The sequence below is a fragment of the Xiphophorus couchianus genome, chromosome 6, assembly GCF_001444195.1.
Source record: "Xiphophorus couchianus chromosome 6, X_couchianus-1.0, whole genome shotgun sequence".
NCBI lineage: Eukaryota > Metazoa > Chordata > Actinopteri > Cyprinodontiformes > Poeciliidae > Xiphophorus > Xiphophorus couchianus.
Window position 1 is genome coordinate 2,115,154 of NC_040233.1, and position 16,555 is coordinate 2,131,708.

The following is a 16,555-nucleotide window of genomic DNA, read 5'->3' on the forward strand; positions in this document are numbered from 1 at the left end:
TGGAAAACAAAGAGGCTCTCTGCTGTAGCCAGCTAATATACAGGAATGCTCAGTTTCAGTTTAGACAGCAGCTTAACAAACTGCTGGTTGGAACTCTAGTTCTCTGCAAAATATATTTATTTTTGGTACAGTTTTGGCTTCATTATTCTGACTGGAGGGTTCTTTCAGCAAAAGACCTTTTTTAATGTCTGTATAATATTAATACTAGATTAGTTGATAATGCATCATAATTGAGATTAAGCCAGGGCGCTGTTTTGTCTTCCTTCACTTCATTTTTATTATATTTAGCTCTGGAAATTTTCCTTAGTGCACCAAAGACTTAATTAAAACCAATATTCACTGTGTTTTTTGTTTTTTTTACCGATCTAATATCCTGTTTTGCTTCAGTGAGTGGAGAGTCTCCTCCGAGCCTCCCCAAGGACCTGACCAGCTCACTGTCCACAGACATCGGCTTCGACATGGACTCCCAGTTCCCACTGGATGATTTAAAAATTGACCCTCTGACTCTGGATGGCCTGCACATGCTGAATGACCCAGACATGATCCTCGCCGACCCCGCCACAGAGGACGCATTTCGCCTCGACCGCCTCTAGTTCTTGTTCTTCGTCACTCACCGTAACTGAACCGGCCCGTCCAGCGTTTCTGCCTGAGCAGAACAAGCAATTCCACTCAATCGAACCCCTGACAAAACGAAAAAAATCCTATTTGGGAAATTGCATGGAGACATTCCTGAAGACTGCTTCTAGCTTCTGGCATAAAGTACGGGATGAATCTATTAGATGGCTCAGTCTCTACATTCACCATTCGGATCGCTTTTCAACACCAGGCTAACTGTTTGAGCAATCCGGCAGCAGAGACAGCCTGGTGACTAGCTACAGTTAAACAATCAGCATATTCCAGTCCAGCTGCCTGAGTATTTTATATTTTGATGATTTAGAGAAAATCCAGAAAAGGTAGACTCCTCTCAGACTCCTCTAGCTTGGGTTTGGGATTTCATCTTGATGGTTTGTGATATATGCCCCAAGAGGCGCTGAGTCATCACTTTATTTTTAGGCTATTTCTGAAAATAGATTTTATCAAAGGGAATAGGAGTCATCGTTTATGCATGAAATCATAAATCACTGTGGATACTTGTTTTGCCTTAAAAGCTTGACGTTTTGGTTTTCATTGCAAAAAGAACAAAAAAAAAAGCTAAGAAGTCATTTTTACAGAGTTGCAAAGTTGCTTGGCCTGCATAATTTACAGTTGTGTTGTCACTACTAACTCATAAGTCAGAACCTAACTGCGGATCCGCTCGGTCTTGGTGAAGAGAACGATGTTTACAGGCTTACAGGCTTATACCCTTACTTGTACAGAATGTGGTTGGATTTTTGCGTAATGATATCTATGCAAAACTACGGTGACTGGGAGGACTGGAATGTGGGAACTAGTTGAAGGCAGAGTCGGGGGTTCCTCTGGAACGCACGTGGATGTCTTTCAACAAACATTTTTCTTTCATTTTAAGGTCAAATATGGAATAAAATAGAGTAAGCATGGCAGTTGCTGGAGATTCCTGGATTTCTCCCAAAGACGGGACCTCAGTGGGTGAAACCTTTTTTTCCAGTCAGCCGAACTGCCAAACAGCACTGTTGATGCAATGAGAATGTACTTAGTTTACATCTGTGTGGTTGTGATGCTGTCATTTTGTTATCCTCATTCCCTTCTTTTCTATTTTTTTGCTACATGTAGAGCCAAACACCTTCCGCCTGTTACTTTAAGCACACCTCTGAGTTTGGTTGTTTTCCTGCCATGTTTGTCGTTTTTGTCTTTAATTCATCTTTCTGCTGTTAAGGTTTGTCTTGATGTTGTCTTTTAGGTGGGTGGTTTCTCTTCACTTTGTTCACAGATATGTTCCATATCTCATTTTTTGCACTTTATGCTTTCATTCGAAAACACAGATTCAAGTGTTTCTATATAGAGCACCCCATCCTGTGACTGTTAAGTGAACTGGACCTGTTTGATCTGTCTTTGTTCAAACTTGCCTTCTTGTACAGACAAAGAAGAAAAAAAGAGGAAAAACCCAAAAAGCTAAATTAAAATTATTTTTGAAAAACAGAATTATCAGGATAGTTTATACAAATGTGTTTTTTTCTGAACTAGGTTGTATTTTAGGATTCCTGTGTTTAAGCATTTGGTCACTGCAGCAGATTCTTTTGCTACTGTCAGAGGGTCTGGGATATAGAAAATAATAATCACACAGAAGATATGGAAATAAATATGTATCGTAAATACAACTAGGGATGCACAATATTTTATTATGTCGTCTCTAGGTCTGGCTTAAGCAAGAGATGCACCAATCAGTGTGTTCTGACTGGATACCAATCTCTGTTTTTGTGAAGCTTTGAGCTGCCTAAAGGATTTGAACCGTTTCTCATTTGTATTCAGGATCTATGGAGTACAGTATAATGCCATTATAGCTCCAATATCTGGACTGGTCAATTTCAGAGTTGGGAAATTGAGGTTGGAGTAACATTACTTAAACTTATTTTCAATCTGCAAAAGTGAAAACTAGCGACGTAAGTAAGAGTAATGCGGTATTTGGTAGAAAGTCCACTGAAGTACTGACAGTAACTGATCATCATCTGACTTAATGTATAAAAATGACGTCATCAGAAAATATTAAGGAATGTGCAAAACCAGGTATTTTAACAACTAGAGAGAAAAAAAATCAAAATAAATATCATCACAAAATAACCAATTCAAGCAGTAAAATCAATTAAAAATAAATGTTCTACATATAAGACTTATGAAACTTATGAAATATATCCAGAAATGTTACTCAGGCAAAAGTAGTGATATTTTATGATAGTATTATTCAAGTAAGAGTAAAGATTAAACTCCTAAAATTACTTTTATTTTTCCTCCTGGATGTTATTTGAGAAAATGGGACTAGCTAGCTTAAAACAGCTCTCTAGTTGATATTCAGGGTTCTACTGTCAAGATTTGCTATGCTAACATAATGTAACAAAATTAAAAATGTTAATCTTTCATTTCCTCCTTCTTGTGGTTGGTCTCTTCATGTTTTCAGCTCTCTGTGTAATGATAACTCTCACATTTGATAAGGGAGCATGTACCAAATTAACCTGCACAACGTCCAGATTCCACAAAAAAATTTGAAATATTTTTAATCTTCACTTTAGAGTCAGGGTTAAGACGTTTATACAAGCTAAATATTTTCTATGGTTTTAAGCTTTAAAATGTAATTTTCCAACACTTCTTTGTGCATCTCTAGTTTAAATCTACATCTTGACAATAGCTGAGGCTGCTTTTGACCATTTCAGAATAATTTGGTATATTAAAATAGGAAGTCTATAGGTTTGGTCTAAAATGTTGAAGTGCTAAGCTGAAAATGAAGCTCAATGTAGGTATCCAGGATCTGAGCCAGAAAATCAGTCCAGGTGAAATTTGTATGAGAATAAAAACATGCTCTTTTCTTGGTCACTATGTTGGATCACCTTTAACCAATGAAAAAAAAAAGTGCAGCTGCAATGATTCCTACTTAAATATGTTTTAAAGACTATTTTACTTCTCCTGTCACAGTCTGAAACAGAAACGTTGGTCTTTTATTTTCCTATTAAATGCATGAAACTTCAGACATGATTTCTCCTTTTGTTGGTGATTGTTTCCTCTGAATGTTGGAAAATATTTAATTCAAATATTTAAAGGTTTTTTTGTTTTTGTTTCTGTTTGCTAAAGATATGTTGTCATGTTATACTTGTGTCATGTGTGTTTAAGTGACGCCTAAAAATGTACAGTGATGAGCCTTTTATGCACATGTGGAAGCTATTGTTTTGGCACTGTGTTTAATCTGCAATATATAGTACGTGCTTATTTTCTGTGCAACACCTGCAGAATTTTATTATGTCAAAGTACCTGTAGGATAGTTGTGTATATTGCTGTACTGTAGGAACAATGTTTTTGTGCTTACTGTGAGATGATGTCAGAATGGGAAAATGCACTGAGAAATACTGCTGGATCTCTCTGCTGGATCTCCAGACTCTAAAGTGAGCCTGATGTTTTGCTGGCTCTGTTTTTTTTTTTTCTTTCACGTTTTCCGTTAAATTCCTTTAGCTAATGTGTTGTCTGTGTTTGTTACTTATCTGTACATCGGTGTTCAGGTATCCATTGGTGAAGCACCAGTGTTTACAGAGACAATGGTTTACAACAGGGCAACGTTTGTTTGCCAAAGCCTTCATCATAGTTTCCGCCCTGTATCTGGACTAATGAGCAACTGCACTATAGATTAGGAAAATGGTTCAGTTCCTTCGCTTCAATGCTGGGAGGATAATCTTTGTATTGGTGAAAAAATATAGATTTACTTCCGTGAGGTTAGTGATTAGAAGTTTCCTTTATGTTTCATCCTCATGCGTTTCATGACCACAAAGTACTGTTGTTTAGTTGAAATTTCCCATTCCTCTGTTCTTGCTATAAGCAAGTGCCATAACAAAGATTTCTAACACGTTTGCATCTGGGTAAATTTGAATATCATTGAAAAATTTATTTGTTTCAATAATTCAATTCAAAAAGCGAAACCTGTTCATGCTGCAGCTTTGGCTTTGCACAGGGAGATATTTCAAGCATTTATTTCTGTTCCTTTTATTCATTTCAAGGAGCAGTATTATGTAAAATTGACTTTTATGAGCTTTACTTCATGTTATAATGTTATTTTATAATCAAAAACATACCTGGAGTGTCGCCTTCATTCTTTCATGTATATTTGAGAAATTTTTTCATCTCCACAGTAACCATTCAGCTGTGCAAAACACCTAGGTGGACTTAGCCCCGCCTTTGAGGCACAGCTCCTCCTCTGAGCTGCAGTTTCTAAGCTTTCGCCTCACAGAGAAGCCGCCCCTGCGGCTCCCCTACTCAGCTCCTTCAGACTAGCCAGCAGCAGTTAGCAAACACCTGGTGGAACTGTGCATCTGCATTATTATGAGCTACTTCTCAGAGCAATGTTGGTAAAAACTTTGTTAAAGGGTTAATAGAGGAGCCATGTTGTAATGACTTCCTGATTGCAAGTTTCAGAAAAAGCAAGATTTTCTTAAAGAGACAGAGGCCCAATTTCAAGGCGTTTAATTATGAAGCAAAATTTACTTATATATAGCATTTTTATGACAACTGAAGGTAAAATAGTTTCTTGATCATATTATAAAATGACTCTGACAGCCACATATATTTAATAATATATAGTATCTATAATTACATATACAGTATTTTACATAAAACCAACAAAAAGAGATTTTAATACAGAAATTCACTTCTTTATCTCCAGCTGCAGATCACACTATGTGAATCTACACCAAACTCTTGGATGGACATTGCATCACAATTCTCTCAAGGCTGTGGTTATCCGTGTTCTGATCGCTCACCATTGTTTTCCACTAAACCTTTCACTAAAATTCAGACTGTGAACATCCAGCTTCTTTAGCAGAGAAATGGAATTTTGGGTTTCGATTTGCTGTAAGGCAGGGTCATCATCATGAACAGAAGTAAATGCTTGACATAGATCAGTGGGAGTGGTCTGAGTTTTACTTTTTGAATTAAATTATTAAGAGAAATATGTAAATTAATTACATTTTTAATTATATTCTCATGTATTGAGATGCACAAATACGTACTTAAAAATGATATTGTAGTAAACCTGCATGAACTTTAGTTCTGTTTCTTTTTTATTTAGATTTAAATCAACATTTTAACCAAAGTTCAAAACAGCCATAAGCTAGAGAGTATGGTAACATTCTGGCCGTCAAATGGTCGATTTTTGGGGGGTTTGAAAAATAGCACATAAACATTTCAGTTTTTGCATGAAGGTAATTTCAGGGTATGTCAACATGTTATATTTTATTTTGAATTCATTTTTCAATGTTAAAAAAAATGGTAGTGAAACAATATCTCATGAAAAAAAGTTTATCTTATTTAGATAGATTTACATTATAGTTAAAGATATAATAGGAAATACCAGAAACTGATGCTTTGAAAGGTGAAAGGGAGTCATACTTATGTTTGGTCACTCAGTGTGTAACTTGCAGTGACTGAATCCTTAATGTGCATTTAGAGGACAGCCCAATGCTGGTTTAAGCCTCATACAATGGCAGCTAAAGTCTTATATATACAGATATATATAGATATAGTGTTTTATTTTGGAGCACGGTGTTACTTTCCCAAACACTAAAATGCATTTTACTGCCGTAAAGAGATGCACTGTGCTCCAGTGGTGTTCTCACTTCAACAGCAAACGTTATGCTCATATAATATGCAAAATCTAGCATTCTGCAACACCGCTTGGCGAGTTGTTACTTTTCTCCAGCTGACCCTTTAAGAATGATTTGTTCACAGCTTTTCCCTAAAATTGTGTCTTTTCTATCTTAACTGTTAAATTGGACCAAAATAATGAAAGTTAGCTGTAAATGTGAGCTGTACTGAAGACGAAAAACACTTCTATACAAACAGGACGTGATTTTTGTGTGATGGCTTCTGTCTTCGTATCTATTTTATTTTTTGTAAATTTAATATAAATAAATATATCTGACAATACATCTTGGTCGTCTGTGCAGTGTCGTTTCAGATCAGAGAAATCACTTTCAGGTGCATCACTTACATGATTAAAACATGATTAAACTAATCAGCTCTTTGGGACAAAACAGTTGAAACTGTGATTCAACTGTGATTTTGGATTAGAAGAGCCCTCAAAAGAATTTGAAATCCACAACTTACACTATTAAACAACTCTGTGTCCAAGCACAACTCATGCTGAAAAAAACTAATCAATATAAATCAGAAAGAAAATGTGATCCCAGATTTTTTTTTCTAGGACTGTAAATAGTCTAAGGATTAGTTTTTAAATCAAAATAGCTTCTTTAGAGAAAAAAGTGGGATGCACCCCAACTGTTTATTGTAATATGTCATCAGGATTAGAAATAAATTTATGCTAATTTTAGAATCAACCCTAACTAAGTAGTTGAAAAAGTTTTTGGTGGTGATTTCCCCTGCTTGGATTTTAAATAATTAAATAATAGACAGTTATCACAATATTTTTAATGTACATGAAATAAAACTAAAAAAAATTCTCTAAAACTTAATCTAAACCTATATATGTTTTCATAACACACAGGACACAGTATTCTGTGCAGTAACAAATGAAAAGCAGTGCTCTCCTTCAGCAACAAATTGAAGTTTAAAAACTCCAGGTCTCCATCTGCTGGTAGAAAGCTGTCAAGCATCGAGCTTTCATAGATAATTATTCCTTTGACGCCATAAGACGTTTATTTTATTCGTCACCACAGTATATGAACTGGTCAAATCAAACCAGACCATTTGAAAGACTGATAAGTGGGTCTTTAAGACTGCAAAACCCTTGATTTGTTCCTCTTTTGTGTATTTTGCTTCCAATACTTTTCTGGTATCACTAAAGGGAGTTTGAACAACATTTCTTCATATTTTCTGAAGTTATGAAGGTACGGCAATAGTTCGCATTGGGCATTGGTTGCTTTGTCACTCAACTATAGTTCAGTTGTTAAACCTGGCTATCTTGAATAGGTTTAATTTGTGAAATCATACAACTTATATAGACATTGCTAAATCATTTAATGATCATTATGCTAAAAAAAAAAAAAAAGCATAACTGAAGATTTAGCTGATTTTACGTCCAAGATTCCCATATTGGATGTTGAGCTCATGACTGGGAAGAACTGTTTGTCTTTTCCAACTGGAATTTCTAAATGAAGGAACCATTTGATATTAATTCAGCTTAAAAGTTGGAAATCTCTGAGAAAAAAATCGAAAGCAAGATTTAATCTTTCAATAATGCTATACAAGTTGATATGATTTTTAAAAAAATATTTTCTTTGGTTTATGGCATAAACCATCAAAATAACAAAACTCAGTCTTTTTATTTTTACAGTCTTTTTTTAAATGTGTTGAATATGGTGGTACTGGAAAACACAGAAGTATTAGTATGCAGCCAATATGTGGGTCACATATGAATTTTGCTCAATTTGTCTTGGACTCACATTGGGTTTCTTGTATGGGATATGATTAGGTTGACTAAATAAAAACCATATCAGTAATGTCATTTGGCTGCAGGTCTTAGGCAGATTGATTATGTATATATATAAAAGCTCTTAATATTATCTAATACATCTAAAACTCATAAATGTTTCAATTTCACTAAAAGTTGTTTTCACATCCCCAACTCCAGCGTTTTTAAAAGTTTAAAACCATATGGTCAGACAGATTCTAAGAAGAGAACATCCATCCATTTTCTGTTCACCTAATGGGGTCGGTATGCTGGTGCCTATCTCCAGCTACGTTCCGGGCGAGAGGCGGGGTTAGGGAGAATTTAGAGAGAGAGAGACCAATTAACCTGACAGTCATGTTTTTGGTTCTCTCCTGTGGGAGTACCCGGAGAGAACCCACGCATGCACAGGGAGAACATGCAAACTCCATGCAGAAAGACCCCAGCCAGGAATCGAACCCAGAACCTTCTTGCTGCAAGGCAACAGTGCTACAAACTGCGCCACTGTGCAGCCCTCTAAGAAGAGCAGTAAAAGCAAATGAGTTGAGTAAGCAGAGTTTGCCAACAACTGTTGGTGTCATCCATGACTTGTTACTGTACATTTTAACTTGTGCCATTTAACTGTTTTACATGAAAAATAGTCCTCATACAACAATATACTTTGGTCAGAGGCTTCTTCAGATTTGATGAAAGAATGACCACTACAGGGGATCCTTTCTGCTAGTGTGAACAGTGACTATTTGAAAGATACTTAGATGAGTTACGACAACATTTAATTTCCCTCTGGGATAATTAAAATATTTTTTCATTGATTTGAATTGAATTTCAAGCCCATTTTACAACTTATTTCATACCCATGTGGACCCAAAAAATAAAAGCTGGATAGTAGTGGGTCTTCAGTCATAGAAATTGCTACAAATTATAACACTATGACAGGTTAGTAATGATAATGTCTCAAAAGACAGTCACACTTAGTTTTTGAAATCTATTTGAACTGTTAGGAAAAGGTAGACATTTATACTTTCTAATTCAGTTTAGCACTTTTGCTTAATTAAGTAGTAAATCTCGTAGCAACTACAATATATTAAAAGCTAATCTCATTTATACTGAATATTGTAGATTATGTTTTAGTTTATTATTCATTTTATAGGGGCTCAATCACTGCTGATGGCTCTGTGGACGTTTACTTGACTACGTAAACACGTCACGGCGCAGACTTCGTATCCCAGCATGCAGCAGGAGGCCGTTGAGAGATCCAGCAGCTGGTAGTTGGAAGAGCGCCGAAGCAGGCAGGAGGCAACGGCCAGCAGAGCCTACACATTTCCTCCTCCATGTGAGATAAACTGAGCCGTTTACCTCGCAGGCTACAGAAAATATGCTGTTCGGGCGCCTGATGTGTTCCAGAAGCGAATTTTGAGTCTTCATAGTCATCCGGCTTTCATTTTGGAGGATTCCTCCCTCCATCCTCCGGATCGCAGCGAACAGGCAATGACAACGGTCTCAGCAACCCCGCAGCAGATGAAGGACCGGCTGCTGCAGGCCATTGACAGTCAGAGCAATGTGAGGAATGCTAAAGCTAACCTTAGCTTGTTTATCTAGATTGTGGCTAACGCGACATAGCAGTTTACATCGTAGACGAATGATTTGTTTTTAAAAGAAAAGGCTCGGCAGTGTAGCCGATACCGACGTATCGAGTGTTTCAGACACAGGGCGACACAGGGGCGTCTGAGTTGACAGCTAGCTTTCAAGCTAATTTAGCTGCAGCGCTCCCTTGATTAGACATCTCCAGTTACATACCGTTAGCATGCTAACTCTTAGCCTAGCCTTAATGCCACAGCAGCTTTAGAACATACAGCGATATGAAGCAATACAATCGACTAATTGTATCAATATGTGCCAATTTCACCCAAACGTTAGTTAGAAGTTATGCTATATATCCGGTACATCGTTTAAGCTGTCAATTCTTCACTAAAGGAGGTCGAAACTAAAAACTAGCTCAAAATGCTAAAGCCTGGTTTTAGGAAATAGTCGGGTCCTTCCTTCTCAACTAAGTTGAATGCTAGCCATAGCCTTTTCCCCTAATATAGGTTTGTCCACCAACGCTGTTTGACGTTAGTGAATACATATTAAATTATTTTAACGGTTATTAATATGTTCCTCCTGTAATGGCTCAAATATTATACTTTATTGTAGTATTATGGAGGTTTTGAAAAACGTCAGGATTTGGAGCTGTCACTTAGCCATACTTGCTTTGCAACGTCGTTCTGTCTCTGAAGCATACAGTTTAGCTCATTTTGCCTCAGTCTAGCTGGTGCAGATACACACGACTCTAAGAGATTTAGGTTTGTCCAAACATTGAGGGCTTTTTACTATTGACATTCTTACATTACTGGGCCTAGTATTGGGATTAATAATACTGTTGACTCCGTCTTCTCCAAGTGTTACAGCTTTTATTTAGCGGCACAACATTTTCTTAGAGATACATTAAAAAGACATTTGTTGCTAATTATTGATATCTGTAAACCTGACTTGATATTAATAAAAAAGAAGACCATTCATAACTATTTCTTAGCTTTTCTGCAGTGAGCTGTCACTTATTTCTACTTGGAGCAGAGGTGGACAAATGATTTTGGAGTTCACATTTTGATTGTCTTCATCAACTTACACTGACATGATTAGTAATGTATTATTAATAACTGTAAACATCTGAAATAAAGTGAATATGTTCAGGTTTTCCCTCAACTTTGAGATATCTGAAAGACATTGAATATGTCGGATTTCCAAATCCGACATATTCAATAACAAACAAGGCTGAGAAGAAAAAAATAAAACAGAGCAGCCATACATTATAATTCAGAGCTCAAGGCGCTTAGTTGCTAATTTGACTAAATTTCCCCTCAGGTGTGTATGAATTGGCATCTTTGTACCCGTAAATCTCATGTAAAAACAAGTGGGAAGGAGCAAAATGTGGGAAAGTGGGAACCAGCGGACATGTAAAAAAATCTTTTTTTTCTCTTTTTAAATTATTTTTTAAAAGCCTTTGCGCTTAATGTGACTGAATCACTTAAAGTGTGGAAGTTGCCTGAAAGTGCTAGCTAGTGCTTAGTTTTACGTTTGGTACGTTTACCGATCTGAAAAGTATTCGATTTTTGAGTCGAAAGTTAAGTTGGGGCTGATCACACTGAAAGTGGACAGATACCTGTTACAGCCCATTTTGTGTCCCATCTTGATCTTTTATCTGTTAATTTTATTTCCTCCTTTTTCCCTTCATTTTAATTAAATGCACTGTTAAATGTTCTCAATGCAGATACGCGATATGGCGGTTGTATTGGAAGTAATTGCTTGTCTTGAGAAGTATCCAATTACCAAAGAAGCTCTTGAGGTAAGACTTCATATTTTATCAACAAGCTATTCATGTAGTCACATCGCAGTTTAATGTATGTGGTTTTGTGTTTTGCAGGAAACTCGACTTGGAAAGTTAATCAACGATGTGAGGAAGAAAGCCAGTAATGAAGACCTTGCAAAACGAGCCAAGAAACTGTTAAGAAACTGGCAAAAACTGATTGAACCCGGGCCGACTGGGCCTGCCAGCGTCCCCGGATCCACCAACGGCAGTTCTCACCCCTGCCGGACGGAGTCCTCTCCGGCAGACCTTTCTGTCTCTGGGAAAGGCGTCCCTGAGGTGAAAACCAGAAACGATGTCCACAACACGTACTCGCCGAAAGCTGAGAAATCAAGCAGCCGTAAGCGGCGGGCAGAACAGAGAGACAGTGGGGTGTACTTGCCTGAGAAAATCTCTAGGATGTCATCGTACGACAATTCAGTTTCACCGCCCACCAATGGAATCGCAGGCAGCCCAGAGACCCTACTTGACCAGGAGGTCGTCACGTCTCCTGATAGATCCCGGATAGACAATCTTGAAAATGACAAAGTTAACAGGATTCCAATAAATGCTGTCAAGCCTCGGCCCAGCTCTCCTGGAGCGGCGAAACCACTTAGTACTTCCTCTCTGATAAAAGTTGCTGTGATGCAGCAACAGGCTCGATTGGACGAAGGAGGAGGAGGAGGTTACCAAGCCAGAAGTCCCCGCAGCGTCACTTCCAGTCCGAGGAGTGCTAAGCAAGACTCTGTATCTAAGCGCTCTTCAGCATTCGCAGCTAAAGGAACGCCAATCCCAAGCCCATCTTCCAGAGACTCTCCCTTGCCTTTTTCTCACTCTGTGTCCTCCCCAGGACCAATGTCTTATGCAGATAAGGTGACGCATTCTTTTCACAGGTCTTCAGTGCCGCCGGCTGCTTCATCAGATATTCCGTCTCATTGCCCAACCCAAGACTTTTCTGCAGCGCTGGAATCCCCGTCGGTCTCCCCCTCCCCACTTCTTCCTCAGCTGAACTCTGACCCACACAGATCAACGTTCGAGGGAACCACAGCCGTGTCCGACGATGCGGACGGGACAGCGGTACAGAACTCTGAACATAAAAGGAGAAAGTACAGGCCAAGAGACTTCTCTGTGAACTTGGACGGTCAGAAAGTAGAGGACTCAACGAAGCCTGTGAGATTAAAAGAACGCAGAATAACGTTTGACCCGGTCACAGGCCAGATCAAACCCTTGGTGCATAAAGAACCTTCTCAATCAGAGGACGTCCCCACTCCAGACCCCGCAGAGTCCCGGCAGAGAGCCCAGAGCGTTGTCCCACAGTCCACTGCCACCACCTCGGCCCCCGGCCCTAGTCCGGCCACCGGTGCCGGCCCAAACCCCTTCCACCAGACCAACTGGAAGGAACTGTCTCGGAACGAAATCATCCAGTCCTACTTGAACCTTCAGAGCAACGTGCTCACCTCCTCAGGGGTCCAGGCCCCCAGCGCACACTTTTTCATGTCTGAGTATCTGAAAAGGGAAGAGCAGGAGAGCAAGGAGTCGAGGACGAGCCACGTCTTACAGACGGATCGCCTGACAGGGGACTTACCAGGCGTAAGTCGAGACATCACAGAGGACGACTTGGACAGGATACACAAACAGAACTGGCCCGGTGTGAATGGTTGCTACGACACCAAGGGCGCCTGGTATGATTGGACAGAGTGCATATCACTGGACCCTCATAGGGATGAAAGCAAATTGAACATCCTGCCATACGTTTGCCTAGACTGAGAGCGTTTGGGAAGGCTGCTGTTTCTTTTCCACTCCTTTTTTCGTCTCGCCACAGAGACCAGATAGTTTGATCTTTATTTTATTGTTTTTAAATTTTGGTTTTGTTTGTCCACTGTGAGTTTGGTGAGAACCAGACCTACTAAACCCCCCTCCCCAAGACTCATTCTGTGAAAATCACTTGAGACTTTGGTATTAAAAAGCATAATAATTGAAAGAAAAGTTAAGTTTGTAATATCAAGGGCTGTTTCTGTTTTGTTTTTTTTAAACTGAAAGAGACAAGGTCTGTATTGCAGAGTGCTGCTGCTATAACAATGAAGGGAGGAAAGAGAGGGCAGCATTATTTCTCCCAACCTGAAATGTCACTTCTGTTGGTGTGTCAGTCGTCGGTAATGTTTTTCAGGCTGAAATAATGCTCCTGCTTTGGTTTTCTCTCTCCTCGTTCCTGATGGAGGATTTGCAGGATCCGGGGTTTGAACGAGGATGGGAAGGTTTGGGTTTGGTCCAAACCAAGATGCTGGTAGAGTTCATTTAGCACAGTCAGCGCTGAACGTGTCCAGAATATCCAAATACTGGAACATATTTAGCAGTTACAAAAGGCTTTATGTGAAATATAGAAAGTAAATTATAAATTTCTTATGTATACATCTATTTATTTTTGACCATTTCATTTATGGGATGTTCTAAACACCTTTTCAAAAAAAAAAAAAAAAATCTAGATTTTTTTTTTTTCGGTTTAAATTACAATGTTGTCATCATGAATCTCACCAACTTTTTTTCTTTTTTTTCTGTATTTGAGATTGGCTAAATATTTTGGTTAGTGACATTCCAAATCAACTATCCAGCAACTTTAACTCTTTCTGTCTTGTAAGAGTCCGTTCAGTGTCAGGGCACACATTTCAAATGGTTCCAAAAGTGCTGATTACTCATTTGAAACAGGTCAATGGGGGGGGCAAAACCAATCTGGAAGGATGTGTTCAAATGCTCAAACCCATTTACTTACCTCTGAAGACATTTGCCTTCTGAAGTTCTGTCTCATTATTTGAGTGAACCAACCCAGGTGAAGGTATAGGTCCCCATGTGACGTTCCTAAAGGTCACCTAGATATCTGCAGGTAGGATTCCTTTTGCATTCAAGTCAGTGGAAAAGGCATCAGGATCAAACATTCTTGGAATTTTTCATCCGATGAGCAGCAGTATTTGATTTGAGTCCATCTTAAAAGCACCACTCACTCCCTCACTCACATGATTTCAATCAAGATCAGCCTCTGTGTTGCCTCTCTGTTCATTCATTCATTCTTTAGTTTTTTGTTTTTTTTTTCTCTTCCCTACCAATGTGCCTTGGTAAAATGGTAAATCTGGATTTGCTTCCGCATTAAACATGCCTGTCGGTACTTTAATGCGCCAGAATTCAAAGTCCCATGATTGAAGCCCCCCCCCCCATGGTACGTGCAGTGATTTCTGTTACTTTTGTACACAGTGATCTGGGGAAAGATGAAGCTTTCACCAAGCTGCAGGCGATGGTTAAAAAAAACAACAAAAAACTGCACAACACAGCTGGCAATAAGGACAAATGCTACCACAGGTTAAGAATATGTTTCTGAAGTTCTGGCTGGGGCGTCTTTATTTGTTCAGTGTTTAACATCTCTAAATTGTTTGAAAAATAAATGATCTAAATTCTCAATTTCCTTACCTGGTTTGTGACTCTTTTCCAGGGCGGGTCTGGGTCATGGAGCTTAATGTTAGAGTGACACGTTTAAAAGTCTAGTTTTCAAGTGGATTGGTGACCATAGGTTTTGAGAGTGAAAATTTGTTTCTTAAACCTTTTCAGTGCTGTTGGATCTTTTTTTTTTCTTTGTCATGTTGCTATGGTAACTGAACTTTAATATTAAACCTTTAAAGAAGGACCAGGGTTTTACTGAGAAATCACACAAATAAAAACTGTTTACAGGTTCTCAATGTGATTAAAGTATGGGGAGTTTCTTAACAATGGATCCAAAATGTCAATGCCTTCAGGCCTACCAGTTTGTATTTGAATTTTAAAAAGAGAAGCTTGTATTCATTACACAATGATCTGTTTCAGGTGTTTATTATGGTGATCTGTTGCAGCTAATAGAATTGAAAAACTAATAAAACTGTACTGGTGAGTTTATGCAGTAAATATTTTAAGTTAGTATTTTTATATGAATGATTGTCAGTGCAGTGGTCAGCCTGTGGATCTGAGGCCCAGCAGGTTTCTGTCAGCTGGTGTTTTTCTCCAGCCTCTGTTCTCTGGAGAACTGTGTGTCGCGGATATACTGCTTGCCATTATCCCTATTGCTTTAGAACCTTTTTCTAAGATGTTTTCCTTCCACTCAACCTTCAATTGATATTTTTACATGTGGCACTTTATATGTGCCACAAGCTATGTAAATAGCTTTTTCAGCAATAGCCACAAATATATATATATTTGACTTGGTCTAATATAGTTTTTTTGGGATTTTTTAAAGTTATAGTTATAAGTCATAATAATATTAAAAAGAAATGTGAAATATTTCACTGTGTAATGAATATGAGTTCTGAATAATTGAAGTAATTTCAAGGCTGCTCAGCGGTGCACTTATTAGCACTGGTGCCTTTTAGCAAGAAGGTCCTGGGTTCAAATCCTGAACCTGGGTCTTTATTGAGTCTGCATGTTCTTGTGCATGTGTGGGTTCTCTTTTGGTTCTCTCTGGGTACTCTGACTCCATTCCAAAGTCCAAGAACACGACTGCTAGGTTAATTGATCACTCTAACTTGTCCTGTGTTGCCCTGGCGACCTGTGATATTCTAATGAACTCAGATGAACCTCATCATTTCTTCCTTCTGGTAATTTTAGTTTTGAATATCAGTCGTAAACAGAATTAGATCTGGAGCCCAGGTGGACCCTGCAGTCTTTTTATCTGAACTCTGCGTTCAATTAGGGACCAACAATGACTTCTCTGAAAAGATGTGAACCCAGCTGAGACACAAGAACCAACAACTTATAAATCTTCTAACATGTTTATTAAATGCTTTTCAATCATTTACAAAATACTGGTGTAAACATAAAAATGATCTCATTTGATTGTCTGCAAACAAGAAACGAGATGAAAACAATTCAGGAAGTGAACTGTGTTTGAATTATTAAATGCTCCTTAGCTGCTTAGTTCACTTTTGCCTTTGGCCCGCTGTGCTTATCAGCCCAAATACCAGAGCAGATCCCTGTGTAAGATTATTAAAATGGCACATTTAGCAACCAAGTCAATTTTCATACATTTTTAAGAACTTTACCACTAATTCTGCAAAGCTACATTTCTGTTAGAACCCAGAGTGCAGAGGTTGTTCTTTTGTCATGCA

At 38.4% G+C, this 16,555-nt stretch overlaps 2 protein-coding genes across 4 annotated transcripts in view; both read left to right on the forward strand.

Annotated features, from left to right (window-relative positions):
- Nucleotides 1–6,575, forward strand: part of crtc1a (CREB regulated transcription coactivator 1a) — a 48,808-nt gene extending 42,233 nt beyond the window's left edge. For all 3 annotated transcript variants that reach the window (XM_028021750.1, XM_028021749.1, XM_028021751.1), the window contains one exon: nucleotides 388–6,575. In XM_028021750.1, the coding sequence (XP_027877551.1) occupies nucleotides 388–593 (206 nt within the window). In that variant the 3' untranslated portion in view covers nucleotides 594–6,575. The remainder of the gene's footprint in view (nucleotides 1–387) is intronic.
- Nucleotides 6,576–9,273: 2,698 nt separating this feature from the next.
- Nucleotides 9,274–14,885, forward strand: crsp7 (cofactor required for Sp1 transcriptional activation, subunit 7). The gene is made up of 3 exons (XM_028021748.1): nucleotides 9,274–9,613; nucleotides 11,361–11,435; nucleotides 11,514–14,885. The coding sequence occupies exons 1-3, from the start codon at nucleotides 9,542–9,544 to the stop codon at nucleotides 13,200–13,202; spliced, it is 1,836 nt and encodes a 611-aa protein (XP_027877549.1). The 5' UTR covers nucleotides 9,274–9,541; the 3' UTR covers nucleotides 13,203–14,885.
- Nucleotides 14,886–16,555: the final 1,670 nt, after the last annotated feature.

Bases quoted from the DNA above. Each gene is read 5' to 3' on its own strand.
- crsp7 (XM_028021748.1), top strand. From the start codon at position 9,542: ATGACAACGGTCTCAGCAACCCCGCAGCAGATGAAGGACCGGCTGCTG. The intron at 9,614-11,360 runs GTGAGGAATGCT...TTCTCAATGCAG, and splicing joins CCATTGACAGTCAGAGCAAT to ATACGCGATATGGCGGTTGT. The intron at 11,436-11,513 runs GTAAGACTTCAT...TGTGTTTTGCAG, and splicing joins TTACCAAAGAAGCTCTTGAG to GAAACTCGACTTGGAAAGTT.